Here is an 18,439-nt window from a genome sequence, read left to right on the forward strand (position 1 = left end):
GGTGATTCTACGATAGTGAAGTCAGTAGAGTAAGTCCCAAGTAAGGGATAGTGAAGTAGATTGAGTCCCAAGTAAGGGATAGTGAAGTAGATTGAGTCCCAAGTAAGGGATAGTGAAGTAGATTGAGTCCCAATTCATACACAGCATAATCAGTAGAATAAGTCTCATGCCAAGGACAGAGAAATCAGTAAAATAAGAGGGAGAGAAGGAGAGAGAGGAAGAGAAACCTTTAACGCAATTTTGTTATTCTTGAATTTCCTTCTATTTTAATCTGTAGAATCGTCCATTAAAATTTTGGATATCTGTCGTCAAACACTCTGTATAACTTAAAAACTAATCATGATTTGATATATCACACGTGTTTCTAAACTGACAACACAAAAAGTATGTTTTTCAGGGGAAACAAGAAACTATTTATGAGTTTTGGAGAAAATTATTTACTAAATACATAATATTGACATAAAAAGCAATTTTACTTAATGAAAAGTATTTTTCTCGAATAATTAGCCTAAAAAATAGTTATTATCAAGGACCCAATTCCTGATCACTTAAGAGTAAGAAGCATGGTATTCCTAATGTATTCACGAAAAAATTAACCAAATTCAAAAAGTTTTTTGTTACTCACATAAATCTATGTACCATTTTCAATTTGTTATTGAAGAAAGTGCGAAAATAATAATAATTAAATCATAATTTAGTTCTCAGAAAAGAAGCGATAACTGATCACTTAAATTATGTTTTATTGCCAGTCATTAAATTTCAAGCATAAATATCAAAATAAGTTACAAATACTTACTAATTTTTTGGAACAAATTTTTATCAAAATAAATTTCATATATGTATTTAAATAATAAACTGCTTAGGAATTGGGTTTTGATCAGCAACTAGGATGACACGTATCAATTGCATTAAATGATTTTCTTGCTATTATTTGACTAATTTGTACGTAATTTATATTTCAAGAGTTCTTTGAACAAATTCTCTAATTTTTATGTTTAACTACTAAACGTTTTATACTGAATGGAGTATAAATATAAAAATCACGTTCTTTAGATTGTGTTACTTTGGAAGTACATTTGTGATATACACATGAATTTTTTTTCTAAATAAACAAACACTTGAGGTTTTGAAACTATGTATGTGCATTTGTTACACTAAAACCTATTTAAACAAAACTTTTATTGCCTGGAATATAAAATCAACAAGCATGTTGTATTTTCTAAGAAAGAGTTTGAATTGACACCAAAGCAGAATCTAAATTATGTGACATCCTTGCAATAACGCGACGAGGAAATAATTCAGGCACATATTCACGCACAGGGAACATACATAGCATGTTGGCGAATTTGATCGATGACCACAAACGTCAGAGACTGGCGAAGTGCATTTCACTACTTTCGTGTTACAAACAGGCGGATTTTCTCAATCGTGTTTTGATATGCGATGAGAAATGGATAACGCAAGTTGGATAACCCTATTACCACAAGCAGAAAAAAGTAATTGTATAAAGATTGCGGTTTACTGTTGCATACAGGGTGTTTCTTTTATCTTGCACATTCTAATATCTTTGTTATTTTTGCTGATACAAAAAAATGTGTCAGGACAAATTTGTTTAGTTTAGAACTAATTTAGTTTAGGTACCTTTATTTTAAAATAATTATGGTTAGCGTATTTGAACAAACACACGATTTTTCTGTGAATTATTTCATTATTTAATTATTAAATAATTTGTCATTTTGCAATCAGTCTGTACTTGCATAAATGTTCTTATTATGATTCCATTTCTGTCAACTGTGTTACGAATACAGATTTTTACATAATGACTCACGTGCACAATAATTGTTACTAAAATAAAAAGGGATTAAAAAATAATTTTTTAATTTGCAATTAGAAGAGACTAATAAAGGTATATTAATATACTATAGCTTTTTTTAGTAAATAAAAGACCTGAGAAATTTATACTCATTATATGAAAAGAGAAAGTATCAATGATGTGATAGAAAAAAATGATTTTTCAACAATTTTGATTTTAGTTAATGCACTCAACTTGGATTGTTAAATATTATTTCCTCCAATATACCTTATTCTCAATTTCTCCAACAACTAGAGTTTATTTTACAATGTAACAATATTTTTGTTCTCAAACTTATTTTCATTTCAAGCATTAAACCACCATATTTGTAATAACTATGTATATTTCTGAAGTAACTGACATAACAGAAGTATCATTTACACAAGAAATAATTTTCGAAAAGCTTCAATCAAACGCAAAATAAAATAAAAAAATGATTACAGGGTATAATCACATAACGAAATAATTCACAGAACAATCATCAGCTTGTCCAAATAGACTAATCTATAATTATGTAAAAATGATTTCTATTCAAATAATATGGTATACAGTTAAAGTAATTATTTTCTAAATACTCCATTCGAATAATTCCCAATTCTACAAGATCACTGCACTAGTATAAATTCAAAATGTAATTTGGGTTCGATTTATATACGTCGTTCACTCTGCTGTCAAGAGAAATATTGTCCTGGGTTCAGAACAGACCACTGAACGCATTTTCGATCAGCTAATATCGCCGCAGTTTCCTGCGCCGTTATCTGGCCGAAAGATGATCGCGCCTCTTCCGCAGTAAACGAAGAAAATCAGACAAGAGGAAATAATCGAAAAGAAGGCTCTACCATTGGGGAGAAATGTATAACCGGTTGACTGGACTGCAATGGATTTTTCTTCAAAAACGATGAAGTTTCCGAGTGATTCGACATAAATTCAACGCAATGGCGGCCACGAACGAGGAAATTGGAATCAAAATAACACGGTTTCCATTTTCTATGGATCTTCTGCACGATCTTCAGATTTGCCACGAAGGACTTCAAAATAAACTGCTTAGATAAATTTTTATATGTTACAATGCTCGATGCTGAGCAATTGGTAATGTTTATGGTAAAAATGGTTTACGTTTTAAGATGATTAATATTTCTATGTAATAAAATAAATCATATACAGAAAAAGGTTTGCCAATCATCGATCTAAAGAAATATCATGTAAACGGAAAGCATATTAAAAATATAATTATTCCATTTGGCCTTGAAAAAAATATCTCACTTAATAGGTTAGAGCATGCAAGGAGCAATTTTTTCAACAGCCATTTTTCTAATCTTTTCTTGTTACTGTCTATTTGTTCAGTTATGGAACACGAGTATTGATTATATATTTTGAAACTCCCTTAACCCTCCTTTTAACAGTTTCTATAGTAATTTATATTTTCGGTTCTTTTCAATTTGCTGTTTTGTTCAAACGTTTTCTGTTCAATTTTTTTAGTACAGACCTCGATTAATTGTCTTAAGGTCAAAAATGGTTAATTGTCGATTAATTGTCTTAAGCTCATGACACAAAAAGTTATACTAAATAAAGTAGGTTATGCTACATTATAACCTCTAAGTTCTAACCTAACGTAGGTTAGGTTTTAATTTCTAGGTTATATTTCGAAATAAATTAGGTTATTTAAAAAGATTAACTAAAAACACAGTATACTGACTCGATCAGTTTATCATTCTTGATTAACTATTATTTAGAATAAGAAAAAATCTATTTAGAATAAGAAAAAAATATTACATAAAGACCTCTAAGAAATGAATACGAATAATATTTTCCCGCATATGATAATTTTCTTAGAAACCTTAATCCGAGCACTACTCGAGCAGAAACATTCAGCCTTGTCTGTAATCTCTGGATTAAAAAATATAATAAAAACTATCTCCCTTCGAGGACGAGCTTACTGTTCTCTTTATTTGAACAGCTGAGCTCCTTTCGACGCCAGCAGGAATTCAAGGCAAGCGTTGATGTGCTTAAATGCTAGAACATGTAGATATAGGTATCCGTGCTCCATTTGCATTATATCTGAACTTCCTGGTGCAGGTTGTACAATTGTCCAGATCAGATCAATATTACAATGTCTCTAGGTATTAATTTCAGGATGTAAAGCACACTTATAAATCTTTCAAAAGATTTCGAATTTACGTTGCATAGTGATTCAACATTATCGACTGGTTCAAAGACTCATGCTTCTTTTAAAGAATCAGGTTCGGAACGCGGCATTATTGGGCTTGCATTCGAACTTCTGACCCCGCATTGAGGTTTGGTGTACCCTTACAGTTGACGCGAAACAAGCAACTCGAGCAAGTATGTTTGCGTATTCCGGCAAGCTCCGAGAGTTTTGGGTTAGCCGTGCACCAGGACTTGGTAGCTAGCTCCACTCTGCGACAACTACTAAGAGCTGTAACAGTTCAACACCAACGTCTCTTACATGGAATTACTGTTAAACGTACACAATTTAGATACACGTTCCTGGTCTGTCCTGATTAGTCTTTGGTGAACTGTCTACGTGAGGTAGAAGCGGAAAGGGAAGATCAGAAGCTCTCTGATAAAGACGATTGTCTGTTGTATTGAACTGTGTATTGGCTGACAACTAGACGATCCTTCCTTATGTCTTTCCCTTACGAAATTTAAATTTCTGGCTTGATGTTCAATCTTTGGGATTATAGTAGGAATAGTTTCAAGAAATGAGGATTTTTATGATTTTACAGGGGGTAATATTACCAAAATACATTACTGTAGAACTTAACGAGTATTTGAAAATAAATAACTGATACTGAATCCTAGAACTTAAACTATTTTAGAATTTATACCATACAACAATATCAATCTTAAACTTTTTTGTTGTTATTTTTTCGTTGCCTTTTGGTTACTTTTTATTCCACTACAACTAATAATTTTTATTTGCCTCCTATTTGAGCACTTTGATTAAATATTAATCTCATTCCCCAGCTAAACGATGCCCAAGCGATGCAAAGCCATTTGCAGATCGCGTTTCACGAGGTATTTCAAAATATTCACATTTCCCTCGCGAATGGAGGAACACCTGTGAAAGCAACAAAACGCTCTGCCAATATCGCGAGGGAGGTCTAGTACTCTGCAACCGGTGCATCGACAGCATTTGACGCTGAGTGGGTTACGGACAGTCGAGTGTTAAAAATGGACGAGCAAAGTCGAGAAAGGAGAGCGTGTGAAGAAAAGACTGTCGTTAAAGATACATACGTCCAGTAGGAATATGAGAAGGACTCGGTGTCAATTACCTATTCATACTGCTGGAAAGAGAGAGTTGGACGGGCCGAAGGAGGCGAGCGGACTCAATAGAAATGAAATATCAATGCTAACTCCTTTGGCCCGCGCGCCAACCACGTCTCCAACATAGGATCCAAAGTGTTTTTTGATAACTTGGAAAATTTTGATCGTGCGATGCGCTCCTTTCTTCTTGACTTTATTCCTGCCCCTTTACCTCTGGCGTTCTACTTTTAGAGTAGCTACGTTCCAAAGCGTTGAATGGTTGTCTGAAATCATAACTTGGAGGAAAAATATCTCTCTCGGTTTCTCTTCCGAATGGCCAATCCAAGCATCTATTTTATTTCGCTACAATGTATTATAAATGGGTGCTTTGAAATCGGTATTCTTAAAGAACATTGCGAAACTGATTATATTATATTCGTGATATTTTGTATAAAGAGTTTTAGTCTCCCTACAGTATGGGCTTGGATAAAAGTTATTTTAAATAGTGAATAATAATTAGGGTTCTGAATTGTTTGAAATACCTTGGCACTCCCTTCATTTTAAGAGTACCTTAGAAAATGTAATTTGATTTTGCAGCGGAACCACAGAAATAGGAGGATAAGTGGTACTTTAGATTGAAAACTAACTGTGGCCAGACCTGATCTTTGGGGTTATGTATGTGTACATATACTTTTATTGATTCTGTTAGTTTTCTAATGTTTTACTCCCATTGTAAGTATATTTTACCTAGGACTAAGTTGTGTGCAAAGTTTAAAAATATTAGAATTTTATTTCATCTCTAAATGTTTTATTAATTTAATTAAGTTATTTGAATAGAGCTATCTAGAACTGGAAAAGTAGCGAGGCTTTCATTTCAGTCGAATGATTTTGAGGAATGCCTGACATCAGAGCGCATACCTACACACGTACATGCCTATGCGGTTACTTTTACGTATTAGAGAATTAACTTTTGAGGGAGTTAATAGTTACCTTTTTTATTAGTTTTCGCTGGGAGTTTTATGCTAGAGAAAGTCCTGAGAGAGTTCGTGGACTACAGAGAGCGAGTTTCAGAGTTCAAATGGACACTAGCAATGGAGGGTAGTATTTCGTGTTTCTACGTGTAGTTTTATTATGGCAAGCGTTTAATTATATGCAGTATTTATATAGCATTAAAATCCACCTAATTTCGCTATCGTTTTAGTTCAGTAAAATTTTAAGAATTTCAGAGTTTTTAAAAAAGTGCGCGATTGCACTTCATTTTCACAAGACCATATTCAAAATTAGTCGATTTTATTTTCAAAATTTGTTACATGCATACTAAACGAAAATATAAACGTTAATTAAAAATACTACGAGTACCTATTACGTTTAATTAACATGCATGAAAATTCTCGAATATTCTTGGAAACGATTTTGCTATGAAGTTCAGTTATTTATAAACTGTAACTGTTAAACACAAAAATCAAAGCTAAAAATTACTAATACCATTAAGTGGTTTCACAATAAAATGCTATTATAGACGAGTTCAAGAGTAAACCTATCATCCCATGTATTTCCGTGACCCGGATTCGGGCAGCTTTAAAGCCCATCACCATTAATGTGTCACCCGAAAGTTACTACCAGGCTATAGAAACGGGTCATAAAATTTAAAAAATTTTACCGGCACGTTGCCTTTAAATGGTAAATTTAAATACGCAATAAATTTGCATACACAATGCATCGCGCTGTGATAAGGAGATATTATCTCTGTCCAGGTTGCATAGAATCAGAGTTTATCGATGAAACAGAACTTTTGTCTCCTCAGCTTATTTTTCACTGAATTAGTGTTGGTTAAGGCTAGATAAAACTGTAGCTGTCTACGCTGACACTGAATACAGAAGTTAGAAATTTAATGTGTGTATGGTATCGAAATTACCTTTTTTAAGTGAGGTTAGACACCTGAGGAATCAGGTGTGAAGTAGGTTAAGTATGATAATAATATGTTATAATAATTCTATTTATTTGTCATGTTCTATGACAATACTCGTAAAAAGCGACTGTATCAGTTTCTGCCTAAACACATTCAAGTCTCACATAAAATTTTCTCCACTCATTTCGTTAATGAAAAAAGACGCGCTTGCACCACTAAATTAAAATTGAACACCAGAAGCATCTGCATACCCAAACCTATCGCTTCAAGAATCTGCTTAAGAAACGCACCTTTCACAGAAGTTCAAAAGGTGATAAGCCCTCGCATACACGTCGTCTGTAAGTACAATAAACCAAAGTAATGAATTTCTGAGTTGGTACGACTATATCCCCCGGCTCTATGAATTCATTGTTACGCCATGGAACACGTGTCCTTATAAGCCGTACACCAATGGAGGACTGCGTTTATTTGTCTGTCCTTTAAGCCTACCCCAAGTTTGAGATTATGAAGATATATTCTGCGGCTGACTTTATCCGCGTATTCCACGGACGGATAAGGCACTGAAGATTGTTGTTGCGCGCGGGATAAATATATAGGCGTACGTGTAAGCGATTGCACGTATAAAATGCACACGTCCTGTAGCGGGCAACCTCAAAGACGCACTTACATATAACGAGTCAAGCTCCCTGGACAGTGGCGCGGACGAAGATGGCGCTGAGGCTTGCCTATTGTCAACCGATTTATATTTCATCGGGAATGACATACGCGAGTAAGTTCCTTCTTAGGATAAGGCGTTCTAGTCTTAGTTGGCGCAGTAAATTATCTGACAATACCTTTACAGTCAGATTCTTTACTATTCGTGACTGTTGGTTTGGCATGCTGTCACTTATTGCGTCGCGGATGTTCCTAATGGACTGATTTAGTGGTTTATTTAAGGTTAGCTTTAGAAATAGCTGATGGTGAACCTCAGCTTTGCGATTATACATATGCATATGTATGTACTTCTATTTTACCCAACTATGGACAAAGGCACTAACTACATAAAAATGTGAAATTAAGTTTCTTGCGTGTTTGGATAATTTTGAACATTTTGTGTCTTGTTTTAGTGCAAAATGGCAGTCAAATATTTTTAGTAAATACTGCTTTTCCCCATAGTTGGGGAGTATTGTAGTTTATTCCTTTTTCTACGTGTATGTATGATTAGAAAATAGTGAGGCTATAATAAAAATAGTAATTCAGTTCTGAGACTTCCTTGAAGGAATAATGTAAAATTAAGCTTGAAAAAATTTTCTTTCTATTTTTACCGGTAATCTCAAAATTATGTCACCTAGACGGGAGAAATTTGTTCAATAGATGGTTTTAAATAATCATCTATTGTATTTTGAAAACCAGTTTGTACTTTTGTTTAGCCTTTTGTTTACTGACTTTTTAAAAAAATCGATATAACCTATTTATATATTTTGGTCTACTTAATAAGCATAAATAATAATGTCGAATTTGAAAACGATATATTAGACGGATTTTATGTTATAAATTTCGCAGATATATATTTCCACGTGTGTACGCAGAATGACCTCTTTAAATTTCAAAAACAGGATAAGTAGATAAATAAACATGTAAAAGTACTCAAAGCTCTGAGAAATGATACTTTTGTTCATCTTCTTGTTTTATATAATTACATCAGTACACACATTTTGTAAGTTTTTTGCTGACGTATTGAAAAATCAAAATTAATACTCTTTCGGCTCTTAAACAATACGAAACAGTTGTATAATATTTGTGCAATCACTTACCATTTGGTGGGAATTCATAGAAGAAGGCGGACCTTGGACTGAGACAACTGAAACAAGCAAATTATAATAAAATTATGTTAAGTAAATTTGTAATAATTTCTATTTGAAATTTTTAGGTCATAGTAACTATGATATAAGAAGAAGAAATGTTTTAAATAACTTTATGTTAATGTATATATCACTAACTACTTTTGCATGCTTTAAAGTTTTGATGTTGAAAGATACACATACATAGAAAATAAACATCGTTATACTTTGAAAATGCTTCTTATAATAAAGATTAATAACATCTTTAAGTCATTGAGAAAAATTATAATTGGTATATCGGATTTTTAGCAAAAAAACTTTGCTTTAGCTTTGGAGCTCTAAATTTGCTAAAGCTAAAAAATTTAAAAGAACCACTTTTATATGTAACTTTAAAAGAGATTTTCCGCTAAAGCTTAGTAGCCTTAATAAAAGTGAAATCAATATGTTTATTTTTAGATGTTGGAGATTCAATGTTTTCTTCTTATAAAATATCAAAATTACAATAAGCAGAACACAAATATTTAGATTATGATGTATGAATACATAGGCATAACAAGACAGAATGTTAACTGATCCCTATTAAATCGTTAAAATTCACTCTAAATCACCCTCCAACAATAATAATAAAAAAGAAGAAAACAGAAGAAGAGTTCAAATAAATCCAACTACTGATATCGATGGTTGAAAAAGTAAATGCAAAATTTTCATATATAGAGCTTTCTTTGTCAAAATTACAACTTTTAACACCTAACATTCTATACCTCGAAATAGGTGTTACAAAATCATAGTTTAAGACATAACCTCATCTCGCAATATCAATCCCACAGTTTGCCCTCCGTATGTATAACCCACTTCCGCCAGCCCTCTGCTCTTTGAACCCACAGTGTCACTTGCATTGACTTGGCAAACACAGCACGAAAGGACCAACAAACAACAAGCGGGCGTCAGTACAGCACTCTGCACTGTTGGCAGTAACCTAGCTAACTGTCATACCCTCTTATCACATGGTATCCGTCCAAGTATCCCAAGTATTCCTTAGGGTAGAGGCGATCGGCTGATCTCGCACGATGGATCCCGCTGGAATGCGCCAGTGATTCCCGACCAAAGGTCGTGTTCAACGAGACTGATCGCCTTATTGGTTCGATCCTCTGTCCAATAGGTCCCCGATTCATTGATCGTTCCACAAAGCGATCCGCCGTGGAAATAGAGTCCCGTGTAGGGCGTAAACACTCGGGAAAGGAAAGGGAAGATGGAGAGCGCAGGGCAGTCGACAGTTCACATGCCAGGGAATCGCTAATAGATAGCGACGTATCATCCACGTGTTCTGATACACTGGTTCCGTAATACTAACCGCATACTAATAGCGGCCTTTGACGAAAAGCTAACATCTCAACAGGCAAACCACGTTGCAGTTCCAACTGGACCCCTCTGACTGTACCCTGACCTCTTGTCGCTAACCTGACCCTTTCTCTTCTGTCTCTCTTTGGCCCATCGGCGAGAGATGATTGCCTCGAGTGGCTTCTTGTTCGAATAGATTCCCAATTGTGTATTGGTTACGTTCAAACGATCTCTGCTGGACCATCTAAAGGCTGTTACTGTTAGCTGATTGTAATTTGACGGTTAACTAAGTGTGGGAAACGCTGGAAAATTGGACTGTTGTATGCTTCCTATTATGGACATTGCTGGTTACGCGCATATTGCATGTACAGGCTTTTTTAAAGGTAATGGATAGATGGAGTCCTCAAGGTGATTTTCGTCTTTTCCTTTTACATAGTTCTCTTGAGGGATCTTATGGGAGTAGTTTTAAAAATTCACAGCTGGGCAAAGAAGAGATTTACTCAGAATTTTTAAACTTTTAGTACGTTACTTTTCAACATACTTCTCTGTCAATTTTCTTCACCTAATTTATTAACTTATTGCCATGAAAGACAGTACTGTAAAATGCAGTAGGACCTCGACTTCAGAATGAATTCAAAACTAAAATGACGTTGAATTTTCTAAACTTCTTTTCTAAACATGAATTTCCTAAATTAGATTGTCATTAAATCATAGTTTCAGTTTTACTCCTGATCAAAACTTGTTTAACATAAGTGACAGATGTAAAAGAAGATTAGGCATTCACTCGAACGACCTAGTTAAAGAACTATACAAAACTAGTGTGCATAGGAAGTACACATAGGAAGCACATAGGAAGTTGAAAAACTGCATAGGTAGAATTCCTAAAACCTATTATTTAACAACAAGTAATTTTTATATAGATCTTTTTCTACTGAGAACAAATCTGCGTGTTTTACATCTTCAATCCTGATCTTACAATTTACCAAATGTCCTCACGGAACAAATAGTAAAGCTTATTGTTAGCGAAGTTAATAAAAAAAGTTCTTGGTTCCATTGTATCTATTCTTGTTGCTAATGCACCCAATAATCGAAGCCTTGAATAATGGAGAATATAAATAATTAAAATCGAGTGAATTGAGGTTCTACTACGTAATGTCTGCTGCAACTTCTTCAGTTAACGAAAATCGTTCATCCAGAGAGATTATAAGCTTCAGAAATAAAAGCACGATAGGGCTAAAGTCGTGTTCCATCTGTGATAAAGGATTTGTGTCATCTAGACGGATTAAACCATTGTTCTACCAATAGTATCAGTATTAGTGTAGTTGCTATTATAGTTAGTATTATAGTATTAGCATACTTACAATTAGCATTAGTATAGTTAGCATCAGCATTAATACAGTTAATATTAGTGTTAGTGTTAGTGTTAGTATTAGTACTAGTGCCACTGCTAGTGTTAGTATAATTACTAGTATAATTAGTATTATATTATATATTTTAAGTACAAAATTCGGAAGCCTTGCAGAGACTCTAATAACAGTTCATCTAACCTCAAAAAATAATTGTTCAACTGAACAGGTGAAAACAATATAGCTATGTTAGTCTGTAGTTCAGAAGTAATTATTTATTTTCTTCGGCTAGGTAACGAAGGTTAAATAACTAATGAAAAGATAGTGAAATACATGGTTTCTTATGGTTATCTACTGTTGCTTGCAAAACTCTAGGCACAAAGAAATAGAATAATGAACATAAAAATAGCTATTTTCTTCTCACGTTTCTCATTTTTGCTCGCTAATAACCAATATAAGTAGTTGATGAAAGATTAAATATTAATTTAAAAAAAAAGTTAGCTACTGTTTCAAAAAATCGCGAATATAGACATATATTAAAATTATTTAAACATTCCAAGTTTTTCTAATAAATACAAAACCGTGTTGAATTACCACACATTTTTAAGTCTTTTTAGGGGTACGTACACGAGTTAACTAACGGTATTTCATTACTGAGTTACCGACGCTGGGTTTCGTCTATTTTTCTGTGTACCACTTTGTTTCCTGTAATGAGATGTATACTGCTTCAGATGTGTTAAATGTATGGGGCTGTCGGAAGTCAAACTCAATAACATCATAAAATAGAAAGGACAAACACTGTTGTTATAAATACTATAAAACTTGTTGTTTTAGGTTAAGGTAACAAAGAGAAGTGAAGTTGATAAATTTGGCTTTAGAAGGGAACATATAATGAAGAGATATTTAATTTTAGAATATGTGATACGATATTGTTCTTTGCTTCACAAACGTTATTAGTATTAACAATATCTGTAACAGTTCTATAAGCAACTGTGCTGATAATAGTGATTCAAGACACTCTATTGTAAAAATCTTTTTCGCGTTATTTTTCACGAAATAAAATAAAAACGAAGTAAGAAATTATAATATTAAATTGATAATAATCCTAAAATAGTAAAAGTGATTTTCTTAAAAATAGTTTACGATGTACGTAAGTTGACAACTTCATTATGAATGAAATGTAGTAGTCATAATAATTTAAAGACATATACAAATTCCTAGTGACTTCATTTATTAATGACTCCAAAAACTGCTATACTTTTTCTATTTTATAAATTATTTACATCCCGACTCATCATATTCTTGACAGAACGAACACAAATATTTATTCTAAAGATTCTACGATAATTCTTCGCTTCTATCCAAGAATCCATATAGTTTATTTTAAATCCAGATTTAATTAAAACTTAATATTAAAGCATCATTTCCTTCTCGTATGCAGAAAATTTCACTGAATTGTACGAGAGAATACGATATGCTTGAAGAAACAGTAGATAAAGTGAGTTGAGATGTTCCCGAATATAAAAACTTCCATCTCATCGCAGTCAGCTCAGTTGTCGTTGTGTGGGGGATACATTAATATAAAACTTCATGAACACAGTTCATTCAAATTTTAAATTAATTTTGAGAAAAATATTCTTTCCCTGTATTACGTATTATCCTAGAAACTTATCATTTTCAGAACTCTAGCAGGAATAGGTGTATTATTAGTTACTAATTTTAACGCCATTGTCATTTGTAATCGTGCAACTTAATATTATTAACAATTTTGTAAACAACCAGCGAACAATGTAGTAGTCTAAATGTCAATAGATCACAGTCAACTTTATCAAGGTCTAGAGTAATATCACTATTTGAACGCATTTATGTGACATTTATACATTAATAAACTTGAAAGGTTGTTTATTCAGTTACAATTGAATGTCAATCATTTTACTAGACAGCTCACTTTGATAAAGCAGGAGCAGTAGACCTCATAGACCTTTCAGTTAAAACGGTTTGCACATTTGAATTGTAAGAGTTTCTAATTATTTCAAGATATTTACGAAAGACTCAACAACAATCCGAATTATTGGTAGCCAATAATCAACGCTAAACATCTGGTGTTGCACTGTTTTTCGATAGTGGAATTTTGTTTATTTGTATTTTACATCAATCTCCTATTAAAAATCCTTAAATTCAGTAAATATTAGTAGCCATTAGTAAAATATTAATATTTTATAAAATATTACAAAGAAGTTTGTAAATACAATGAATCCCAAGCACCACTATGCTTTATAGTATGTATGTATTTACAAACTTCTTTGTAATATTTTATAAAATATTAATATTTTACTAATGACTACTAATATTTACTGAATTTAAGGATTTTTAATATGAGATTGATGTAAAATAACATAGTAACATTTAGTTATAGTAACATTTCAATTCTAGCATTACTGTAAGTTTTGTCAGAGAATAAAGAATTAAAAAAATAAAATTCCTTTTCCAAATACATTATCACTATTCGCATCATGACGTGACTTTTAAATATTCTATCGAAAAGATATGTTAGAAACGGTTGTAACTGACGTGGGATCGTGAAATGCATCATTGACTATATGACAAACGGGTATCACGCACCCGTGTGTACCGCGGTGAATAATTAATGCACACGATCCATTTGTCAATCGGACGCGTTTATCTCGACGCTAATGAATTCTACGACGATCGTCTGGCCTGTCCCATGCGTGGTAATGAGACAGAAAATGACACGTTTTGGATAACTGAGAATTGAAGTTTTGATATTAAAAGGAAGGTTGATGGGGAGGTTAATGGGGAAACGCGTAGCCGTTTCTGGTTGAGGTTAGAATATATGATATGGCAACACCGCGTCAATCCGATTATATGTATTATTTCTGTATAAGGTTTTTATAAATTATTCTAAGGTGTTTGAGCTAGGTAAATACTTGTTATCCATAATTTTCTTAATTTTTCTTCTCTAAAAGAAAGAAAGAAAGACTAGTACATTGTTTCTTGAAGAAGGTACATAAGTGCTTCTATGTATTTGAACGAAACATTTTTCTAGGATTTCTCTTCATAGGTTCTATTGATTTATTATACTTTAAATTTTAATAGTATAAACATCACATCATGTTTAACGTCATGTTTAAGTTAATAGTGTATAATTACGTCGCTTTTTGAAGAAAATGTATGGTTTTGTTCGTGCGTCAAATTGATGTCTATCTGTAGAGATAGAAATATAAGAAATAAACGGAGTGTTAAGGTATATGTACAGGATGAAACAATAATTTTAACCACCATGAATACTTCCGTTATTTTTAGAGATATGGAGAAACTTGTCAAACAAAAGCTATATAGTGTGGAGGGGGCCATAATATGACAGTAATAATTTTTCTACCAGTGGAGGGCATTCGGAGTTTTGGAGATCACCTTCACTTTTTTAAGTGGTACACTATAGTTATGTATTCCTAGTAAAACAGCGAATATTTAAACGATATCAACGACCTCCAAAACAAGCTCATTCGATAATAGATAACAGGTTAAAACAACGATAGCTGATAGTATGAAATTTAAAATAGTGAAGGTGACTTCCAAAACTCCAAAAGCTCTTCACCAGTTAACAAAAATTATTGCTGTCATATTATGGCCCCTTCCATACCATACAGTTTTTGTTTGACAAGTTTCTTTATATCTCTAAAAATAATGGAAATATTCATGGTGGTAACAGTTATTGCCCCAACCTGAAGCTTTACTGTACTGTGTAGTTAATTAGCGTTTACAATTTTGTCTTACAGAATGCTCGAGTCTTCACACTAGCCGTGACCAAATTTCGAGACGAGTAGTCTTTTCAGCGTCCTTTGTTTCTTCAGTGGCAAAAGAGAGAAACTGCAAATGAGCAGAAGGGTAAATGACACCAAGTCATGAATTTAGGTCGGCACTGTGAGACTGTCGTACAATGAGACAGGGTCCCAATAGATAGGAAGTCTTGAAAACAATACTTTATAATAATTCGAATTAAGTTTATGAAGTTGTTTAATTAACTTTTTTTATTTCTATTCGGATTTTCGATTCTTTTAACAGTTTTTTTAGTTTTGAGAAAAACATAAAAGTTATTGTATATAATATCAGACGATATAAGATTTCATTATAGATACACTGTTATTATACCTAATATAATATAATAGACATGCAATCATTATATACCTATAATATCTCATTATATAACTATATTTATAATCATATATTGATTACAAACATTGTTTCACTTTGTGAGGTTAAAAAGAAAAAATATAAACACAATTAATGGCAGATTTTTAACTCCAATTAACCAAAAATGTCAATTCCTCTATTGGCTTTTTTGGCCAATTCACAAAAATGGTATTACAGATTTTACTCGAATATTACATCTCTTTAAAGTCTTTAAATAATGTGCTTCGTTAGTAATTCCTTCGTTATAAACTCATTACCACTTTCTATCTTCACCTTCTTATATCTTCAAATTATCTAAATAGGTAACGCAAATAAGTTTCGTTTTCGTGCATGCTTATTCATAAGGCAGCTAGAGTACTCACGTGAGACTCCTTATAAAGCATGTCTCTCGTTATACGCTCTTCACCAGAAAACCGTAAATCTATTAAAGCGATCAAGCATTCTGTATCTCAATAACGATATACCAGATGAAAGTAGGATTCTTCCAAATGTATATGTTTCCTGACGAGACACTAGAACAATCCATATGAACCGAGTTACGTTATAATAATTGTTTATATCCCAGAATCCGTGAAATTAAAGTACTGAGGTACATAATTAATTCGTTTGAGGGGTCGTCAATCCATCGTTTCCCTAGAATAATTAATTTCAGTGCAGCTTGTATACGGGAATTGGACAAACTCCGATACCCACTTATATAATTATTCTGCGAATATCGCCCCAAAGCGGTTTATATTTCATTAGCCTCGCGAGTTAAAAACACGTTTGTGCGATCCTACGAAAAACATACCGCGCCTAATGTGGCTATCAATTAGTCTCGCGAGTTATATAACACATTTGCCAATTTGCATATTCATAAATAAGTATATGCAAAGCGTATATACGAAAACAACCGACAGACAATTTCATAGGATATTTATCGTACCTAGAGAATGTGTTATATGTGGAAATAAAGTTTTTCATGAAACAATCGAATAACAGTTTTTAAATGTTTATAGTGATACAGAGATGTTTAATTGTATGTATAATTGGGCTAAAAGACATCTTATAGTATAACAATACATTACTGGTAACATAACCTACAATTAATGATAGTCGTCACTTTTTACCTACCACACTGTCTATAATAGAATTTTGAGTTATTAAGAAATTTTAAGATATTTAATATATGAAGCGTTCTTGTAGAAAATAGCGTAAGTGCTAAAATTGAAAAATTTGTTTCTTTTAGAAAGTGTTCTATGTGGCACATACAATAGTTCTTTTTAACAAAAAACAAAATTTTTCAATTTTGGTATTTATGCTACTTTTCACAAGAATGTTTCATTTACTGATCGTACTTCTTTTTATTTACTATTATTGTCTGAAACTTCTGAGTGCAGACTGTATCTAACAGAAAGTTTGTCCCAACGTTTTACCAATACTAAAATTAGCTTCGTTCGAGGTCTAACGACACACTGATACTAGTGCGTATAGCATTTCTCATGCTATATTATTTGGATGGATTTTCTATATTTTCTAAGAGAATATTCGTTTGTACTGATTTGAATAAGCTTAGTTTTATCGAAACATGTTTTGTGGTCTATGGTCTTCTGCAGTTTTGCTATAGTGGATTGTAACTAGCTCAATTTGGTGCATCTCCCATGTTTTTGGAATCATCTGCTCACAGTTTTCTCTGTGTCTCAGACGTATACTCATTTCCATGAATACGATATTTTGTAGGAACTCATGGACGACAATTGAATCGGTGAGTTGAAGAACAGTACATGTCCAGACACCACATTTTGAGATATTTAATCCTAAAGTGTGATTCGATTTTTACGTAACCGAAACCAGCTCCAGCTCCTCTAGCTCCAAAGCTAGAGTGTATTAGGTTCACTTGTTTTCTGTGTGACTTAATAATCTTGGCTCTAGGATTCAAATATAGCTTTGAGGTTCTTAGAAAATGGTTAATTTGGAATTTGTACTGTCTTTCAATACTTTCATCATCGATTTAATGCTGGCTTGACTTTTCTGGATATTAGCACATGTCCAACTTTTGTTTGTGTCTTGAAGATGGTCTGTCATTTCCTTGAAGACAAGGTTTATTATTTACTCAAAATCTGATTCGATAATGGTACCTAATATAAAGCGCTTTATAAACTTAGGCGCACATTACCGACAATTTTATCGATCTAACTAAAGACCGAGTACAGACTTAGCAAAAGTTTATATATCAACTGTTTTTTATCTATTAGACAGAAAAGGAAGGATCATTCACTCTGTAATCGATCTTTAGTTAAACCTACAAGATTGTCGTTCGTGTACGCTTAGGCTAATTAATAGGGTGAAGCGTTCATGTTCTAGGATCTTCTTCCAGCAGACTGTACCAAAGAAGTCTCTTAATTAGGAAAACGGGGTACCACCACATGATCGCTGTATGACTTCAAAATTGTCGAAAAGTAGAGATGTTGCTATACTTCTTTCCTTAGTTGAGAGAAGGAATTCTTTTTCTTCAGAGTGATCTTTCCATAGAGTCACAAAGTTCTAAATTTGAGATTTTCTTGATCTGGGCTTCTAGAATTATTACTGTTTGAGGCTTCCGAATACGAGCCGTGTCCAATACAAATATTACTTCACCTTTTCGCTAATGTTGCACCTAGCTTCATCAGGGGACAAATGTCACACTGATACTGGTTTTCTTCTAGTATTTCAGGTTTAT

The 18,439-nt window shown here is 33.0% G+C and overlaps 1 protein-coding gene across 1 annotated transcript in view; it reads right to left on the minus strand.

Annotated features, from left to right (window-relative positions):
- Positions 1 to 18,439, minus strand: part of LOC143181736 (uncharacterized) — a 585,733-nt gene that overhangs the window by 108,442 nt on the left and 458,852 nt on the right. The window contains exon 4 of the mRNA XM_076382294.1: positions 8,819 to 8,865. Coding sequence (XP_076238409.1) covers positions 8,819 to 8,865 — 47 coding nt within the window. The remainder of the gene's footprint in view (positions 1 to 8,818; positions 8,866 to 18,439) is intronic.

The sequence above is a fragment of the Calliopsis andreniformis genome, chromosome 7 (genome assembly GCF_051401765.1).
Source record: "Calliopsis andreniformis isolate RMS-2024a chromosome 7, iyCalAndr_principal, whole genome shotgun sequence".
NCBI classification, from domain to species: domain Eukaryota; kingdom Metazoa; phylum Arthropoda; class Insecta; order Hymenoptera; family Andrenidae; genus Calliopsis; species Calliopsis andreniformis.